The sequence below is a fragment of the Chlorocebus sabaeus genome, chromosome 5 (genome assembly GCF_047675955.1).
Source record: "Chlorocebus sabaeus isolate Y175 chromosome 5, mChlSab1.0.hap1, whole genome shotgun sequence".
Taxonomy (NCBI): domain Eukaryota; kingdom Metazoa; phylum Chordata; class Mammalia; order Primates; family Cercopithecidae; genus Chlorocebus; species Chlorocebus sabaeus.
Window position 1 is genome coordinate 21,990,301 of NC_132908.1, and position 20,652 is coordinate 22,010,952.

General features: G+C 41.3%; 1 protein-coding gene across 2 annotated transcripts in view; it reads left to right on the forward strand.

Annotated features, from left to right (window-relative positions):
- The window catches only part of PRKCB (protein kinase C beta), a 382,229-nt gene that overhangs the window by 237,706 nt on the left and 123,871 nt on the right, over positions 1-20,652 (forward strand). For both annotated transcript variants that reach the window (XM_007988069.3, XM_007988070.3), the window contains exons 6-7: positions 18,984-19,140; positions 20,355-20,489. In XM_007988069.3, the coding sequence (XP_007986260.1) occupies positions 18,984-19,140; positions 20,355-20,489 (292 nt within the window). The remainder of the gene's footprint in view (positions 1-18,983; positions 19,141-20,354; positions 20,490-20,652) is intronic.

Genomic DNA, 20,652 nt, shown 5'->3' on the forward strand with positions numbered 1-20,652 from the left:
TTTCATAAAGGGCACCCTAAGAGGGAAAAATAGTCTGACTCAGATGGATCTTCTGAGGCAGTATGATGTCGTGGCTAAGAGTGCAGCCTTGGGAGGGAGACGGCGAGGGTTCAAATCCCGCTCTACTGTTATTGCCTCTCTGTACCTTGGACAAGTCACTCAACCCCCTCAGCTCTCAGGTCCACATCCGTAAAACGGGGAAAACAGTAACACTCACGTCGTAAGGTTCTTGTAAGGATTCAATGAGATAATTCATGTGCAGTCCTTAGAATAGTGCTTGGCTCATATAGTAAGAGCTCATTCACCGTTAACTATTATTATTTAATCTATTTTCTATCATATTTTGGAATAAAACATTTTGGCTTACTAAAAAAGAACAAAAAGAACATGTATTTAAAATCAGTAGGCAACAGTGAGTCAGTGAGGATGTTCCGTGAGTAGGAATGACATGATAAGATCTGCGTTCTGGGAAGATTAATTTGTCTGAAGCTTATAGGGTGACCTGAAAGGAGATGAGGAGGGGAGGGAAATCTGTCAGGAGGCTGATGCAATGGTCTAAGCTGCTTTGTGCAATATGGCAGCCACTAGCCATGTGGGGCTATTTAAATTTAAATTAACAAGCTTGGCATGGTGCCTCCCACCTGTAATCCCAACACTTTGAGAGGCCAAGGTGGAAGGATTGCTTGAGGCCAGGAGTTTGAGACCAATCTGAGCAACATAGCGAAAACCTGCCTTTACAAAAAGTAAAATTAGCCAAATGTGGTGGCATATGCCAATAGTCCCAGCTACTCAGGAGGCTGAGGCGGAAGGCTCACGTGAGCCCAAGAGGTTGAGACTAGAGTGAGCCATGATTGCACCACTGCACTCCAGCCTGGGTGACAGAGCAAGACCCTATCTCAAAAAATATATATATTTAACTAAGGAAAATTAAATAAAATGCAAAACTCAATTTTTCCAAAACAATAGCCACATTTCAAGTATTCAGTGGCCTCATGTGGCTAGTGGTTACTATAATGGACAGAGACACTTCCATTATTTTAGAAAGTTCTATCAGACAGTGTAACTGTAATAGGTTCACTGCCCAATGCATGCAGCAAGTCAATACACTAGGACACTGGGTTGCAGCAGAGAAACAGGTTTAATTGTAGGAAAGAGACAGGAGGAAACCTCAAATCCATCTCCCAGAAGAGTTTGGGGCTGGGATTTTTAAGGGTTTTGCAGTGGGCTGAAGTGTGGAGATTGTCGATTGGTGGAAAAGAGCAGGATGGAGTCATGGGACAGGGAAATAAAGAAGCTGTGTTCTCTTGCTGATTCAATTCCTCTGTTAGGGGATCTTTAAACCGGTTGGCGTCAGCTATTCTGCTGGAATTCAGGATCTGCTTAAGCAACTCTTACACAAAAGCCTATGATTCTAATGTCAGAAATCGTATCTATAGGAACAACAAGGTTGCAAATGGTCAGTATCCAGGGTTCCCTGACTTTCAGTTGCAAGGAAGTGGGTCAAAGTATAGCCTGATTAATGCTGAATTGTAACTGTGTTTCTGTCCAGAATTCTTCCTACCCTTGTGTGGCTGTCTTCAACAGCACTGGTCAAAAGCAGTGGTTTTCATACATGAGTGTCACATCAGAGTCATCTGGAAGGTGTGTTGAAATACAGGTTGCTGGGTTCCATCCTCGATTCAGCAGGTCTGGGTAGGGCCTGAGATCATGCATTTCTAACGAGTTCCCAGGTGATGCTGATGCTGCTAGTCTGGGTCACACCCTTTGAGAACCACTTTCTGAAACAGCACTTCTCAGCCATGGTGTGAGGGAAAGGGGAGTTGTTTGGAGCATGTTAAAAGCCTTATTTATATGCCCCAGTTAAGCCCAATTGGGATTTGGACTCAGCCTCTTTCCAGGATTGGCAGTTGTGGGGGAGATGCACAGGAGTCTTTTGGCTTTTCTGTTTAAAAGAGGTGAAAGGTGGGGGTAATTCAGACTATGGAGAGTAGAGGGGTAAATCATAGAGCAAAAAGGGGGCATTATCTGCTTCTTTATCTACTCTCTCTGTCATCCTGGAGTTCAGCTTTTGGAGTCTGATGGGGAGAAAGGTAGAGACAGAAGCTTTCAGAACTGAGAAGTCAGAATTCGCCGGTTTGGTTCCTCACTAATACCTTGACAACTTTCTCCCTAAGGCAGTGGATGACTCACGTCTAGCTGCATGGTCTGGGGGGAGGAGCCTCAGGGTACAAGTGACAGAATTCAATGAAGTGCAAAGTGGGAGAAACAGGCACTTCAAACCGCAATGTATTACCTTGCTACAAGTGTGCCTTTAACTCACTGTCTGAGTCGCAGAAGGAAACAGCATAGGGCTTGCTCTCAGGGAGCCGGAGTATAGCATCTGCTGATGGCTAGGGTCCCTGGAATATTTGCCTCTGTCTGGACAGAGTTGGGAATTTCAGGCAGAGGCATAGGGTGGGGGCTGTGCTGGAACTCTGTCTATCTCAGCTGTGTGCCCCTTTATAGATGGTCATCAGATTTGTATTTGCGTCCCAGTGTAGTTAGACATTCTTCCAGAATACTCCAGCAGTGCTTCTGCGCCTGCTGGAAAATAGCTGCAGCTCTCTCCTAAGGCAGCTCTTCCCATGGTCCCAGCTGCTCCCTTAGGATCCCTCTCGGACCTCCCCACAGCCTGGCAAGTAAAGTTAGCACCTGGGAATATCAGGGGGCCTGGAGGACCCTGTTCCAATACTGAGCACAGCATCAGTACTGGTTAGCTTGTACTTGGGCTGTGCCATTTGGAAGTATTTTGAAGATGCGTGTGTGTGTGTTTGTGTGTGTTAACAGTGGTGAATAATGGAGGGATGTGGGATGGGGCAGATTCAGTAGATGCCTTGAGATATGGATAGTTTGGTAAAATTATGATAAAAAGAAAGTGGAAAGGATGCCAGTTTCCTTCAAGTTGGTTAAGAGCCATTACTTTACTCATTCACCCACTTAACCCATCCATCCATCCACCCATGCATTCATCTCTCCATCCGTCCATCCCTCCAACTCATACATTCATCCATCTGTCTAACCCATCCATCCATCCACATATGCATTCATCTCTCCATCTATCCATCCATCCATCCATCCATCCATCCATCCATCCATCCATGCATCCATTTAACTCATACATTCATCCATACAGTCATCCGTCTAACCCATTCATCCATCCACGCACCCAACCCATCTAGCCATATAATCTTATATCCATTTAGGATAAATGTATCCAGCACTCTCTTTTAGTGCTTCTGTGTGACTAAGGATATTTGACAATGAAAGGAGGAAGCATTCAACTGCTGGGACCTCTTCTAACAGATATTTTCTTCTCCCTTCATCCCTGAACAACAGTAGAAGAAACAGGAAACTTGTCTTCAAATGGTAGCCTTTTCCCTGACTGACTGAGGATCATCGTCTGACAATGTGCCTCTGAGTTTTTAAAAGTCCTTTGAATTCCATGGTTCAGTTATGTGGTTAATAGAGACAGGGCTCTTCTATCAAAGGAGGGACCCTATTGAAGAGATGAGAAAATATGCACTGTTTCTCTAGAGAAGGGAGGTAAACCCACCTTCCTCAGAGCTGGGAAGGTTTTTGTCTCAAGCTTCTGAAAATTAAACCCATCACTTAGCGTTCTCACTGAGCAGATTGTGGGGCTTCTGGCCCTATGCTGCTTGGGCTGTGCAGAGCTGCCGACAGACAGTTTTGATTGAATGTCCAAATTAAGCTGCCAAGTAGCAACTCTGCAGCTCCAGGGACTCCATGTTAGTATTTGTGTCACATCTTTAGAAATAATCACATTGCAAAGCAGCACCCAGAGCCATGTCTGCAGCCGCTGCAGTGCGGGGGAGGGGGCTGTCGAACACCTCCTGCCTCCATGCTTCATGCTGCATTTACTCAGCACCCAGGCAAGGGTGGGGCCCCATGGCACTCCATCCTAGTTCCTGTCCCAAGGATGTGAGTGAGGAATTGGTAAACCCCGTCTGCCCTAATTGTTTTCACTTAACTTGAGGCAGGAGGTGGTCTCCAAACAAGAAATAAAGCTAACTTATTGGATGCTTGACTCCCAAACCATCTGTCCTAGGCAGACAGAAAGACCCTCAGGACCAAACTGAGGGGAACAGATGTTTATGGGCGCAGGTTTACTGTTGTTTTTCCAAGCTGGGCTGAAGGGCTCCTCTTCCATCTGCATCAAGCCCTGAAAACTCTGCTGTGTGTGAGTAAAGTAGCAAGTGCTGCATCCCCCAGTGAGATCCAGTGGTGACATTGTCGACACCGCTGGGGAATGCCAGTGATTGAAAGACTGGGCTTGCAGGGGGACTAACCCAGATCTTCTCTGTCGAGGGAAATGGTCTCTGGACTTGTGGGCTTGTGGTTGTGTGGAGTCAGAATAAATGTGGAGCAACGCCGGGAACTGTAGGACCCGGAACGACCAGGGAAACCTCTGTAGAAAATAGCTGACACTAAACTGGGTTTAGGGGGTCATAAAACCTCCAAGATTTCAAAGCTTCTGGGTCCCAGGAGGACTCAGTTACTGAGCACAAAAGTTGCATGGTTTTGGTGTCAGGCCTCTGAGCCCAAGCTAAACCATCATATCCCCTGTGACCTGCACATATACATCCAGATGGCCTGAAGCAACTGAAGATCCACAAAACAAGTGAAAATAGCCTTAACTGATGACATTCCACCATTGTGATTTGTTCCTGCCCCACCCTAACTGATACGATATTTTCTCCCCCGCTCTTAAGAAGGTACTTTGTACGCCTATCCCAAACCTGTAAGAACTAATGATAATCCCATCACCCTTTGCTGACTCTCTTTTGGGACTCCGTCCGCCTGCACCCAGGTGAAATAAACAGCCTTGTTGCTCACACAAAGCCTGTTTGGTGGTCTCTTCACACGGAAGCACGTGACATTTGGCAGTGTTGCAAAGCTCTCAGAAGTCTGAGTATCAGCTGGACTGAACCTTGGCGCACCCACGTTGTGTCCAGTTCCAATTTGTTAAGAATTATGTGCACAAGACCAGCCCCGCTTTTACACAATGATTTCTTTCTCTCAGATTTAGAGTAACATTTTTTTTTTTTCTAACTAAAAATGTAATTCATGCTCAACTGCAATCATATATTGAATGTCTCCTTCTTCCAAATTCCCACTGAAACGACAAAGAGATTAAAAATGGAAAAACAGTTGATCAGGGTGACAAACCAGAGAAGTGGTATCAATCAGATGCCAGAATCTTTGGGGAATTTTTGTAAGATACAATTCAGACAATCCAAGCTGATTTTGTGTCCTCTTTTCCAACATCTAAGCCTCTTATACAATGCTTTTAAAAAATGTAATTGCATTGATTGGTACTTTCAGAACAATGTTAAATTATAATAGTGATGGTGGGCATTCTTAATTTGATTGTGGCCTTAATAGATATGCCTCTAGAGTAAGCATAATGAAGGCTGTTGGTATATTTATTACATCAAGAAAAGCAGTCACTTGTTTCTATTTTTCTAAGTGTTAAAAGGACGAATGGTTATTGAATTTTGTCAGTCGCCTTTTTCGTCAGTTTTTTAGATAATTATATCGTTTTTCTCCTTTGACCTAGTTTTATAGCGAATCATATTATTAATAGATTTTCTAAAATTATGAAAGATTTTTGTTTGGAGAGTGTGTGATCGGTTTCCAGCTTTTGAAAGATCACTTTGGTGGGGGAGTGAAGGGAAGGGCTCAATAGAAGACTGGAGGCAGGAAACCAATGAGGAGGATCTTAATTTCACCGGGAGAAGAAAAGTGAGTGGCCAAGCAGCAATCATATGAGCAGCTGCTGTTTATGAATCACTCATCACCTGCCCAGCACAATACCAGGCTTCAAATATAACTTAATAATCACAGTAATTCTATGGCACACTTATTATTGTTCAGATGGCAGCGATATGAATAGTAGGGACTCAGGTACACAAAATGAGAAAGAGGCAGATCAAACAGCACATGGTTGGAGATTGCACCAAAGGGAGGAGACCAGAATGATTTCCAGATTCTTACTGGGGCAGCTGGGTGGATGGTTAAACACTGGCTAAGACTGGCATTGAAAGACAGGGAGGAGACATGGTGGTGTCAGGGGAGCAGGAGGATAATGAGTGTTGTTGGACATGTTGAGTGTGACGTACATATGGGACATCCAGTACAAGATAGCCAGTGGACAGTTGTACATATAGTCGTAAAGGTCAGAAAAGAAGTGTGGGTGGGAGTTGTCAGTATTTAGGTAGAAGTAAAATCGTAAGAGTAGAGCCCGTGGGAAAATATGGAAACTAACAAACTTCTGAATAATCCATGGTTTAGTTCAAAGGGGAAGTCTCAAGGGAAATAAGAAAATATTTTGAACTGAAAGAAAATAAAAGTGTAACACATTATATTTTGTGGAATCCAGATTAAAAAGTGTTTAAAATGAAATTTATATTGGTAAATTCTTTTTTTCTTCGTTTGTTTTTTTTGAGACAGAGTCTTGCTCTGTCGCCCAGGTTGGAGTGCAGTGGCACGATCTCAGCTCACTGCAAGCTCTGCCTCCCAGGTTCACACCATTCTACTGCCTCAGCCTCCAAGTAGCTGGGACTACAGGCGCCCGCCACAACACCCAGCTAATTTTTTGTATTTTTAGTAGAGATGGGGTTTCACCGTGTTAGTCAGGATGGTCTCAATCTCCTAACCTTGTGATCTGCCCACCTCAGCCTCCCAGAGTGCTGGGATTACAGGCGTGAGCCACTGCACCCGGCCTATACTGGTAAATTCTACCAACACTTAAAGATGAAATAATACTGATTCTCCTAAAAAGCAGATGAGAAGGGAACATTTTTCAACTTATTTTATAAGGCTAGCATTACCCTCATACCAAAACCAGACAAAAATAGTACAAGAAGACTTCAAGCAAATACCTCAAATATTGAGGCCGGGCGCGGTGGCTCAAGCCTGTAATCCCAGCACTTTGGGAGGCCGAGACGGGCGGATCACGAGGTCAGGAGATCGAGACCATCCTGGCTAACACGGTGAAACCCCGTCTCTACTAAAAATACAAGAAAATTAGCCGGGCGAGGTGGCGGGCGCCTGTAGTCCCAGCTACTCAGGAGGCTGAGGCAGGAGAATGGCGTGAACCCGGGGGGGCGGAGCTTGCAGTGAGCCGAGATCGCGCCACTGCACTCCAGCCTGGGGCACAGAGCAAGACTCCGTCTCAAAAAAAAAAAAAAAAAAAAAAAAAAAAAACCTCAAATATTTGCTTCCTGTTCGTAGTTTGTGTTTTGCAGAACAAATGTTTTTAAACTTTAATAAAGTACAGCTTATCATTTTTTTCTTTTATAGCTCATGTTTTTAGTGTCATGTGTAAGAACTCTTTGTAAACATAAATATAAAAATTTTCATTGAAATGTTATCAAATGAAATTCAGCAATCTATAAATGAAAAATATACTCCAACCAAATGAGTTTTATTCTGAGAATGCAATCTGGCTTAATAATAATAAAAAAATCAACCAATGTAATTCACCGTATCTAAAGAAAAAAAAATGAACGTATCAATTGATGCAGAAAAAATTGGACAAAATTCAGTATTCATTTATGATGAAAGTTCTCAGCACATGAGAAATAGAAGGGAACTTTCTTGACCCAGTAAGAAGTATCTACCAAAAACTTGTAACATACTTAATGCGGAAAAGGTGCATGCTTTCCCATTAAGCTGTGAAACAAAACTAGAATGTTCACCCTCCCAGTCCTATTCAACATCATATCATAACCAGCACAATAAGACAAAAAAAAATTTTTAAGGCATATGGGGTTCAGCTCGGTGATTCACGCCTGTAATCCCAGCACTTTGGGAGGCTGAGGTGGGTGGATCATTTGAGGTCAGGAGTTCGAGACCAGCCTGGCCAACATGGTGAAACCCCACATCTACTAAAATTACAAAAATTAGCCGGGCGTGGTGGCAGGTGCCTGTAGTCTCAGCTACTCTGGAGTTGGCAGGAAAATTGCTTGAACCTGGGAGGCGGAGGTTGCAGTGAGCTGAGATTGCACCACTGCACTCCAGCCTGGGTGACAGAGCAAGACTCTGTCTCAAAATAATAATAATAAAATAAAAAATAAAAAACATATGGAATGGAAAGGAAAAAACCAAAATTGTTTCTATACACAGAAAACAGTATTGTTTATGTAGAAAACCCACAGGAATCTACCAAGAAATTACTAGAAATAATGAGTGAGTTTAGCTAGGTTGCAGCATACAAGGTCAACACACAAAAATCAATCGTGTTTCTATATATTAACAACTAGAAACCAAAATTTTAAAAAAATACTACTTACAGCAGCTCCAAAACAAAGGAAATATTTAGGTATAAATTAACACATGTCTAGAATCTATATGCTAAAAATTCCAAAACACTGAAAGAAATCAAAGAATATCTAAATAAATGAAGAGATAACCCACGTTCGTGGATTGGAAGACTCAGCAGGGTAAAGATAGCAAGTCTTACAGATTGATCTGTAGACTTAATGAAATTCAAGTCAAAATCCCAACAGGATTTTTTGTAGATTTGGACACAGTGCTTCTAAAACTTATATAGAAGGGCAGTGAATCCAGAATGGCCAAAACAATGCTTGTGATGAAGAATAAAGTTGGAAGAATTACCAATCTTAAGTCTTAAGTCTTACTTAAGTCTTACTTAAGTCTTACTATATAAACCTTCAGTAATCAAATGTGACATTGGTGACAGGATCGATATAAGCCATTGGAACACAATAGAGAATCCGGAAATAGACCCACACAAATACGGCCTATTGATTTTCAACAAAAGTGTGAAAACAATGAAATGGAAAAAGGATAGTCTTTCAACAAATGATATTGGAATGATTAGACATTCATATGAAAACAAAATGAACCTGACCTCCATCTCACACCTTTTACAAGAATTAACTCCAAATGGGTCATGGAGCAAAATGTAAAGGTATAAAATTTCAGAAAACACAGGAGAAAATCTTTATGTAGTTATACAAAGAGTTCTTAGACATGACACTTAAAAACATGACCCATAAAAGAAAAAAAGTGATAAATTGTACCTTATTAAAGTTTAAAAACTTTTGTTTTGCAAAAGACAAACTATAAACTGGAAGAACATATTTGCAAATCATATATCTGACAAAGGACTTGTATCCAGTTCATTGTATCGGAACTCTCAGACTCATTCGTATGCAGACATCCTTACTTAAAATGTAATCTAAAAACCTGAACAAACATTTTACCAAAGATAATACAAGGATGGCCAACACATTCATGGAAAGATATTCAATATCACTAGAAATTAGAGAAATGCAAATTAAAACCACAATGAGATACCATTGCACACTTATTAGAATGGCTAAAATAATGATGATAATGATAAATACTGTCAATATGGTGTGCTAATGAGTATGCAGAACAAGAGGAGCGCTCATCCATCACTGTGGAAATGCAAAATGGTACAGTCGCTCTGGGAAAGTGTGGCAGCTTCTTACAAAGCTAAACAAATGCATATTACTGAATGATCCCACTCCTAGTTATTTATCTTAAAGGAATGAAACTTTATGCTCACACAAGAACCCGTGAGTGTATCAGCTCTATTTGTAATCACTAAAATTTGAAAACCACTCAAATATTCTTTAACAGTTGAATAGATAAACCTTGATATATCCATAAAATAAAATACTACTCTGCAATAAAAAAGCATTAACTATCCATATACACAACAATGTGGATGACCCTCAAAGGCCCTTTGCCGAGAAAGAGAAAGCAATCTCAAAAGGTTTTCTTGCTGTATGATTCCATTTAGGTATTATTCTTGAAAAGATAAAACTGTAGTGATGAGAAACAGATCGGTGGTTGCCAGGGACTGAGCATGAGAAGAGGATGTGACTGTAGAGGAGAAGTATGAGGAATTTTTCCTAGGTGATAGAATTCTTCTGTATTCTGATTGTGTGCTCGTTACATGAATCTATACGTGCATTAAAATGTATAAATTTTTGCACAAGACTGTGCACCAAAAAGTCAATTTTACTGCATGTAATTAAACACATAAAATAAATGTTATAGGCAGAAAATAAACTCATAAAAGACACACGAACAGAGAGAGAGAGAGAAGGCAATAGTCAAGATAAAGAGGGAACTGGGTAAGAGGAATGCAGAAGGAAAAAGGATATCATGTTATGATACTAAAAAGTAATTTAAAGCAGTAGACTAAATCAAACTATGTAGAAGCAGTAGATAGAGGAGTGCCTACTGCAGAAAATGTGATAAGTAATATGGAAACAAGCTTAAGGAGTGCTCCCAATGTGGATGGCAGGGGAAAGGGACAAATAAATAAATATAACCACTAAATAAATGACAGATGTAGAGAACAAATAACATTTATCCATGGGTAAATGTGTATTAGATATTCTTAGAGAAACGACCAGAGCAAATGGAAAAGCACCTATACTGTATTCAAAGCAGAGTTCAGGACAAATATATAATATACTATAGAAAATGAGTCTTTTAATTATGATAAGTAAAGTCTGGGGATGAAAAGTAATCATGAACCTAGAGTCAAAATGCCTAAAGCAAAAACTAGAAATGAAAGGAGAAATTTACGGAAATACCATAACAGAAGGGCTTTAAAAACATACTTTGACAGTCTTGGACAGATAAAAGAGGTTAAGAAAATGGATATAGATAATTTAAATAATATAATTAGAGTGAATATAAAATACCTCTCTATCTTGATTCCTGAACCCTTCAATAAAAGAATTACATTTTTCCCTAGTATTCACAAAATTAGTGATATATTAACTTGTTAAGGAAACCTCATTAAATTCCCTCCAAAATGCCCCCAGAAATTGCTCAGCCCATATTTTCTGATGAAAATAAAACAGAACTAGAAATTAATGACAAAAACATGTAATACCAAAGATTGATGGATAAGTGAGATGGAGGTGGGAATCAGATGGAAGCCTCAAGAATTGAAATCTTGAAATTGCTTCTGTAAGGAATGGGAAATTAAGTAGGGACACCCAACAGGGTTGACAAGCAGTGTGCAGAACCTTGCTGTGGTTGGAGATCATGGATATATAGTGGCATGAAGCCCCTGTGTGTGACACTTTCCCCTGGGGACACTCTGTAGAGCAAATTTCACTCATGGTTGAGAGTATGCACACAGGATATTGAAGAGACAGGAAGGTAAGGACATTTAAGCCGCTGGTCAGAAGTGATTGAATGACTTTTCCATATGGGAAGGGGTAGGGAGGAAGTAAAACCGTAGCAATGCACTGATGGACCAGAGAAAAGGAAAGAGTTTTCCTTTTCTCTGGAGGGCTTGATGAAGTGGGGGGGGAAAAAAAAAAAAAAAAAAACCGGTAAAGGGAGTAGAGACATAAAAGGATAAAGTATCACTGGAGAGTTCAGTGGAGATGCCATACCAGGTGAAACTCCAAATGCCTGGATTGGAGTGGAGAGGAGGTCATAAGAAGAATGGACAATACATTTGACTTCACATCGTCTATTATTCCCAGACCTCCTCCAAGATTCATTTGTATGAAAATCACATTGGAGGGGTACTCTTTTAGCCTTGGAATTTATCTTGATTGTTATATAATTTGGTCTAAATTCTCTGAGAGGATAAAGGAAATCAACATTTGTTGAGCCTCTGTCATGTGCCTTACATTCCACTTTGACACTATTATCCTCTATCATTAGGGTAGTCTTATCATTTATTGTTAACATTTGGACTCTCTTAAGAGTGTGAGGACAACAGTTCTAAATTGAAGTTGCTCTGGGCAAATGTGGATGGATGGTCACCTCCACTATTATCCAAGAGCCCATTTGAGTTGTCTGTAGGATTGTGAGAATTTGGGGGTGGGGAGACCAAGGCTCAGAGAAGTCATTTGAGTAAGATCACCCAGTTAGTGAGAGTCATGGCAGAGGTAGGATTGACAACCGTGTCTGCCTGACTCTGAAGTCCAGCCATTGCTAACTTAGTTCCTGATTCACCGCACTAGCTATCCACCATTGTTTCACTAGCTGTGGCTTGACAGGCTCTCTTCTTGACAGACACCATGACAGTCCCAGCTGGAAGTCTGTCTCAACACAGATAATTAGATGTGTGATAACTGTACCACTGCCAGCAGTGACAGGAAGCCAGCTGTTCTAGGAGCCTGTGGGACCACGATGTGCTCGGGAGGACTTTGATGCTGGATGTGGGCTGCCCAAAGACCCCACGTTTGCTGATTTTGTAATCAGAGCGTATCAGGTGAAGATTACACAGCGTGGCCAATTACAGAGGCTGGGAAGGGTTTTCTGAGGGATTCCAGGGCTCATAAAAGCCACAGCATCAGAGAACCTTGGGTTAGAAGGAAGTAATAAGTAAACAGGAATCGATGGGACAAAAATCTAGATTGTAGAGGAAAAGGCTAAAGGAGCTTCCAACTCAGGAAGGTATGGCAGGACAGGGGGTTTCAAGCAAAGGACCAGGTAAACTGTCAGCCACCAACAGATAACTGAAACAGAAGAGGGCAGGGCAGGGCAGGACAGTGAAAATAGGTTGATGGCTCTGAAATGATTCACCTGTTTAGTCTCTCCCTCCAACCCTGGTTAGGGCATGTGCTGAGGATGTCCAGCTGACCTCAATGAGGTTATCCTGGGTCTGTGTGCTATTCACTACGGAGCTCATTTTCTGTGTTCTGTGATGCAAACCAGAAGTTTTTAAGTATCACCCTGCAGATCCAATTGCCCTGTAAAGTCTTTGGAGGAACAGTCTCCGAAAGCCAGGGCAATAGATTCTTGGAAACTGTCAAAGCACAAGTGAATTTATAAGTTGTTTTAATAACACAATTAATACAATAATACATTCTCTTTGTCAAATGTTTAAAATGTGATTGATAAAGCTAAAATCTTTACTCACAACCCTCAAATCAGGTTTCTATACCTGTTCCTCAGAGGTGGACATTATTTTAAATCAATTTTGGGTATATCTTTTCAGACTCTTTTCTACGGATTTACATTCATATATGACCTTGTAGAAAATGCATTTTACTGTACCTTTCTTTTAAATATTTGGATATTTTAAATATTTAAAAATTTTTTATTCTGACATAATCTCAAAATGACAGAACTTGGCAATAACAATAAAAGAAACTTCTATATACTCTTTACCTCGTGTACTAATTGTTTATATTTTGCCCCATTTGGTTTAACATTTTCTCTACTAATATATTTTTATGTATGTGCACATTCTTTTTCTGATCTATCTGAGAGTAAGTTGGGGTCATGGTTTCCACTTATCCCGAAATACTTCAGTTTGTATTTCCCGAGAACAAGAATATTCTTAGCACATTTATTCAAATGAGGAAATGCAACATTGACCCAATGCTATTATCTGACAGTTCAGCTCCAGATTTCACTAATTGAACCACTAATGCCTTCACGCCTTTTTCTTAAACAAAGAGGCAGTATATTGCCCTCATCTTCTTTATTCAACATGCTTCATCTTGCTTTTTTCAACACGTTTCTGCATATAGATAGCCCAATGTTATCAGCATGGGCAAAGTACATCAAAGTATGAATGCGCCATAAATTATTTACTGCTTCCCCCATTGATGGGCACTCAGATTATTTCCTACTTTTATCATTGCACACATCCTCAGGCTGAATGTTAGTGGATATTACTTTGGATTAATGTTCTTTTTTTTTTCTTAATAAATCCTTTATTGGAATGAATTACTGTTTTGAGGACACACAGTGAGGACAAAACAAGACTCATAATGCTGAGGAAAGTTCTTTTAAAAGGAGTTAAATAAGAGATGCTCCTGATTCACATAATGTGGGATGAGGGTATGAAAGCAGCACAATTATTCCAAGTTTTCTGACAGATAATTGTATCTTCTTAGAAAGAAAAAACAATTAAGGAAGTTCTTGGTGAAGAACAGTTCTTGGGAAAATAGTTAACATGCGTGCTATATTTTTATGGATTCAGTGCTGTCTTAAGGAACTTGGACCAGAATACAGAGGCCTCGCTTGCTCTAAAGACCGGTAGATGGAAACAGGCAGACCTCACCCTGCACCCAGAGCCCCACGCCCAGGGCAAACAGTGTTCTCTGGACCAGGACACGCTTCTCCTGTACACTTAGCAAACTTCCACCAGTGGGGACGTTTGCTATTTCTGCTTTGTGTGAAGCATTTGGTACCATCTGGGCTGGCTGGGTTTCAACAAAGATAGTAAAGAAACATTTATCAAGAAAAATCAAAGTCGGTCTCGCCAAGTGTGGTCTAGAGAGATTTGCTTCCGCGATACATATGCGGCTCTCTTGCTGCTGGGAAACACGACTCAACTTTGAAACGCTTCAGGAGGGACAGCCCTTTGGATCTTAGCCTGCAGCTACTGTCAACTGCTCATGATAGAGTGATTTTAGTAGCCAGAGCTCTTGGAGATGTGAATGCCAGCAGTCTCAGGATCCATTCCACGGCATTCCGTTCCACGGACTGTTTTGGCCCCTTTGGTAGAGAATAAGCTCAAAAGGACTAAAGTAGAAGAAAGGACCTATAAGGGTGAGGGAAGAGGTGGAGTCATGCCTCAGTGAGTAATGTTTGGCTCTGTGACGATTAGATGCCCAAGAAAAGGGCATTTTTGGCGGCACACAGTGGCTCACACCTGTAATCCCAGCACTTTGGGAGGCCAAAGTGGGAGGATCGCTCACGGCCAGGAGTTTGAGACCAGCCTGGGTAACATAGTGAGACCCCATCTCTACAAAAATTTTTTAAAAGTTAGCTAGGTGTAGTGGCACTTGCCTGTAGTCCCAGCTATTCAGGGGGCTGAGGTGGTAGCATTGCTTGAGCACAGGAGATCAAGGCTGCAGTGAGCCGTGATTGCGCCACTGCACTCCAGCGAGACCCTGTCTCAAAAAAAAAAAAAATTACTCTTAAACCACGAGTCTTGAGATTGACAGCTTCAAAATACAACACTTGTCCAGCAAAGAGCACTCTAAAAGAGCTGTAAATTCCTTAACCTTACGATAGAAGATCTTTTTCCGGTGACTATCCTTGTGGTGTCAGTTCATAAGACTGGGGCGGAGGAGGGGGAGTGGCCTTGCCAGGGAGAAGAAAGATGAGCTGTTTCCTCTTGCCTCTGTGTTGTCAATCAACCTGACAGACAAGCTTCTGGCGCTTCTGAGTATCTCAATCCTGTGTGCGTGCAGCTCACTATGTGATAGATGTGTCACTTCAAGATCCCAGCCTAGAAGCTGGTACATGTTATTTTCCTTGGAAGGCTCAAGAAATGAAAGTAACAGTTGGATATTACATTCTATGGGGAAAATGCATGGTTATTTTGAGAAATTATTATTCTCCAGAACAATGTTACTTAATGCGTGTCTTATAGACTGGCAGCATCAGCATCACATGGAAACGTGTTAGAAAAGCATATGGACAGGTTTCACTGCAGACTTAGGGAATCAGAATCTATCTGTGGGGGTGGATGCCAGAGATCTGTGTCTCATAAGTCCTCTGAATAATTTTTATGCACAAGAAGCTCTCCTGTGGAAGGGTTCAAGTAAACATCAAATACATTGTTAAGAAGAAAACCACAAATTGTTCCATTTGAAGTCAGTCCATTTGGAAATGGTTAAGTCTTAATAATAAAAGTAGACAAATAGGCAAGGCACAGTGGCTCACACTTGTAATCCCAGCACTTTGGGAGACCAAGGCCGGAGGATCATTTGCATCCAGGAGTTTGAAACCAGTCTGGGCAACATGAAGAGACCCCCACCTCTACAAAAAATTTTTTTAAAAATTAGTTAGGCATGGGTTGGCAAGCACCTGTAGTCCCAGCTACTTGGAAGGCTGAGGTGGGAGGATCACTTGAGCCCGGGAGGTTGAGGCTGCAGTGAGCCATGATCATGCCACTGCACTCCAGCCTGGGTGACAGAGTGAGACCCTGTCTCTCACACACACACACACACACACACACCAAAAACGTAGTGAAAGAGGGCAATGAATATGAATAAGAATAATAACGAAATAGCAGTAATATATAACAGTTAACATTTACTGAAGTATTTTCTAAGTTCCGGGTTCTGTGCTAAACATGTATATTCTTTGTACAGTTTTACTCTTGTAACAACCTTATTTTATTGATCAAGAAATTGAGGTTCATATGTGTGATGTAACTGCTTGGTAAGATGTGGACCCTGGGATCTTGTAGTCCTGTGTCCATGACACCATATGGTCTGTCCTGGGGAAAACATTAACGTTTTATTTTGACCCCTATATCCCCAGAGCCTAGCAGAATGCTTAGCACTTTGTAGGGACTTGCTTGTTGAACTTAACTGATCAAGGTCAACATCTTGCTTTTGGTATAAAAATGAGATGTAGCTTGCAAGCTGAGATGGAAGATGAATTCAGCCTGTGGAAAAATAGAAGACAGTGCCATATTGCTGGAGTGCAGAAAAAATGTCAGCACAGAATAAGTTACAGCTTGCATCCTGGTAGCCAATTCAATGCTTCTCCCATCTCATTTATTCGGTCACAACCCCTTACTAGTTGTATGATTTTAGGGAAGTCAGTCTTATTTTTTTTCCAGCAATGGTCAGCTGTTTGAGTGTAGGAAAAGGACAGAGTAAGAAAGGACAGTTATTTGAATTTAAGTAGGGCTGGGGTATTAAGAGGGGCAAGGGAGTTGAGGGTCTTTCCAAGGGAGCAGCTAAAATGCACCATAAAATCGAATCTGGGGATGAATGGAGTAAAAGCAAGAGGGAATAGGGAGATCAAGAGAGTGTGTTGGGTTCAAGGGACTGATTGGTGGAGAATGGACTGATGAATAGGGGAAGATTTATTGCAGTAGAATAATAGAGCTAATGAACTGGAAAAATAGAAATTAGTGTAAGACAGTAGGGTACTTGAAACTGAGATTGAGAAAGTGGTATAATTTCTGGGATAATAGGCTCCAGAGCATGACCATGGGAGGAGATGACTATGATTGGGGGTGAGCAAAGGTTGCAGGAAGTGAGGGGGTACTTTCCAATATTCTTCCTTCTAATCTGTTTTTCTTGTCATCTTGAATTTACAAAATTTCTGGTTTTATTTATGCTGTGGATGTTTTTCCAGCCTTTTCCCTATGGGCTGTCTGGGTGCAGGTTATGGATGATACATGGGTAGTAGGTGCATCTTGGTTTAGAGGGTAACTCTTTATTTCTTACTGTACTTGTGGAACACAAGAAAAAAAGTATTGAATAATGGCTATGGTAATGGGTACCTTTGTCTTATTCCTTACTTTAATGGAATTACATTTATCATGAACATGGTGCTGTTATTGCAGATAGCCTTTATCCTGTTAATAAAATTATTTGCTGTTTCTAGATAACTGCAATGGTCTTGTGGTTTTCTTCTTTGATCTACAAATATGATGAATATATTGAAAATAGATTTCCTAAGGTTGAGCCATCTTTGCATTCCTGATAGGAGTCATTATATATTCACCTTTTAGCAGATAGTTAGAGTCAATTTGGATTGAATATATTACTGTGGATTGTTCTACTGTAAGTGAGATGATTGACATTGTATCCTTAAGAGCTATACAATTATCATTTTCTAGTCTCCTTCCATTGACTACCTGCATTACTGGTTTCTAAATTGATTCCTAATTAACTACTTCCTGTGTCTCCAGGCTGATGATTTAGTCTCCCTCATCCTTTCTATGGCCAGTTGCATCTTCACTGCTGATTCTCTGCCTCCTTTTCTCCTCTAAGTTTACCTTTTTTTTTTTTTTTTTGATGGAGTCTCACTCTGTCACCCAGGCTGGAGTGCAGTGGCACAATCTCGGCTCACTGTAAGCTCTGCCTCCTGGGTTCACACCATTCTCCTGCCTCAGCCTCTGGGCAGGCTGGGACCACAGGCGCCTGCCACCACGCATAGCTATTTTTTTTTTGTATTTTTAGTAGAGACAGGGTTTCACCATGTTAGCCTTATAACCTCCTTTACCTTGGTGTTCTGGACTCAGGGTGGAGCTAAGCTCTAACCCTTTTGACATTTTCCCCACCTTCTCTCTATGGGCTGTCTGGGTGCTGGTTATGGGTGATACGTGGATAATAGGTGTACTTTGGTTTAGAGGCTAATTCTTCCTTCCTTTTTTAGCTTTTTCTTTTTGAATGGAGGTAAAATTAACATAACATAAAATTAATCATTAACTGTTTTTAAATGTACAATTCAGTGACATTTATAGAATACTCACAGTGTTGGACAACCATCATCTCTATCTAGTTCTCAGAAATTTTCATCACCTCTAAAAGAAACCCTGTGTTCATTAAGCAGTCACTCCCCATTTCCCTTTCCCTCCAGCCCCTGGCAACTATTAATAGTAGTCTACTTTCTGTTTCTATGGATTTACCTGTTTGGAATGTTTCATGTAAATGGAATCATACAATATGTGACCTTTTGTGCTGGGTATACAAATGTTCATAGCAGCAGTGTTCACAACAGCCAAAAAGTGGAAACAGCCCAACTGTGGATCAGCTGCTGAATGGATAAACAAAATGTAGGATATCTGTACGATGGAATATTATTCAGTCATGCAAAAAAATGAAGGGCCGATACATGCTATAGTGTGGTGAACTTTGAAAACCTTATGCTAAACGAAAGAAGCCAGCCTTTCCTGTGGGCTTTGTGGAAAATAAGCTTAGAAAACTTACAGTTAATCTTCGTATGGGAAGAGCTGTGTGAAAGTCGGAAATCCATTTTTAACCAACACAGAACAGAGTTGACATCTTATCAGCCCATCTCGTTTTGTGTGCTGCTTCAGCTATGGATGTTAATAAAATTAAATTTCTCACTAAACAAGTGTGATGCCAAAGAACCTTCCACAAGTTCTGCAGCCGTCACGGCTTGGTGCTTAAACATGTTGGACAGTATTAAGGCAAAAACTGCTTTTTCTTTTTCAGTAAGAGATGCTAAAAACCTTGTACCTATGGACCCCAATGGCCTGTCAGATCCCTACGTAAAACTGAAACTGATTCCTGATCCCAAAAGTGAGAGCAAACAGAAGACCAAAACCATCAAATGCTCCCTCAACCCTGAGTGGAACGAGACCTTTAGATTGTAAGTGGAAATGACTGCAGTGAGCACGGGTGGTGGAGGTTGGGTTATGGGCCACTTGACATCAGGGAGTTCCTCCTCCTTTAGCTTCTGTTTCCTTCCTTCCCTACCTCCCTCCGTCTCTGTCTTCTCCCTCCCTCATTCCTCTCTTTCCCTCCCTTCTCTTCCATCTGCAATTTTGTGTTGTGAGCCAAGAAAAAAATTAGAGCTATTTTTTTTTAATAGAGATGAGAATGCCTGTGGTGTGGGGGAGTGGGTAGGATAGGAAATGGTGTGATGTGTTGCTAAGTGAAGGCAAGTTGTGGGAGAAATGATGGGGCTCAGGAAACAGGGGGACATAACCTACAGGGTGTGGTGACAGCTTCTCTAGAGCTGGGTTTATGGATGATGCTTGGCTTGCAGCCTGCTGGGACATCTCCACCAGCCTCCTTGAGGGTCTTCCCTGGCCAGGGCTCCAAGAATCTGGGAGTCTCTTTCTTATACATCTAGGCATCAGGAGTTAGTTATAACAGCCAATTCACTGAGCATATATGATGTGTGACAAACACTGGGTTAAGCGATCTGACTTTATCGACTCATTTTATTCCCAATGTAGCAATAGGGTTTATAGAGGTTAAAAGAGTGTGCCAAAGTCCCATAGCAAATATGGAGTGGAGTGGAATTCAGCTTCTGGCAGTCTGACTTTAGAGGTCATACTTTTTTAGCTACCAGCTAGAAGCGCGGTTCCTTGTCTTGTCTCCTCTTGCCTCTCTCAGGGCAAAGCTGGGCCCCTTCTCAGCCTCAGTCAAGGACTTGTCTCAGAACAGGCAATTTCCCCAGAATTTTTCTCTATACATTTCCTCAGCCTCATTCTCAACCCACCTGTGTGCAGATAGAAATCATACACACCCAGTTATGCAACTGATACCTGTATTTCTTACAGGCAATAGGAATTCCTGAATATCCTGAACCCTATTAAGACCTAAGATAACAAAAGTAGTTAGAACTGTTCTTGTCGTAGCCAATCTAGGGCCTCTGCCTGTTTAAGCCACAGGCTGTCAAACAGAGAAAGCTCTCACTCCCTGGAGAGCTAGCCTGGGATGGAAACTGAATATGTTTCTTTCAGCAGCTTGGAATCTTTAAAAATTTCTACCTCCAGGTCTTGTCCTCTTGTACATTTCTTCTGCTTGAAAAATTACTACGACTTCTACTGATGTCTTTTCTTTTTCTCTATGCAGTCAACTGAAAGAATCGGACAAAGACAGAAGACTGTCAGTAGAGATTTGGGATTGGGATTTGACCAGCAGGAATGACTTCATGGGATCTTTGTCCTTTGGGATTTCTGAACTTCAGAAAGCCAGTGTTGATGGCTGGTAAGTAAGATTTTGCTTTGAAAGCTGCCATACAGCTTGCTCCATCAAACACGGGGTCAAGTATGTTTTCCTTTTTCTCCAAAAATTGAAATAGTAAAGCAGAGTCCCAAAGTGAAGTCTGGTTGATTGGATCTGCCTCGCAGATATGTTTTGTTTGGTCCTT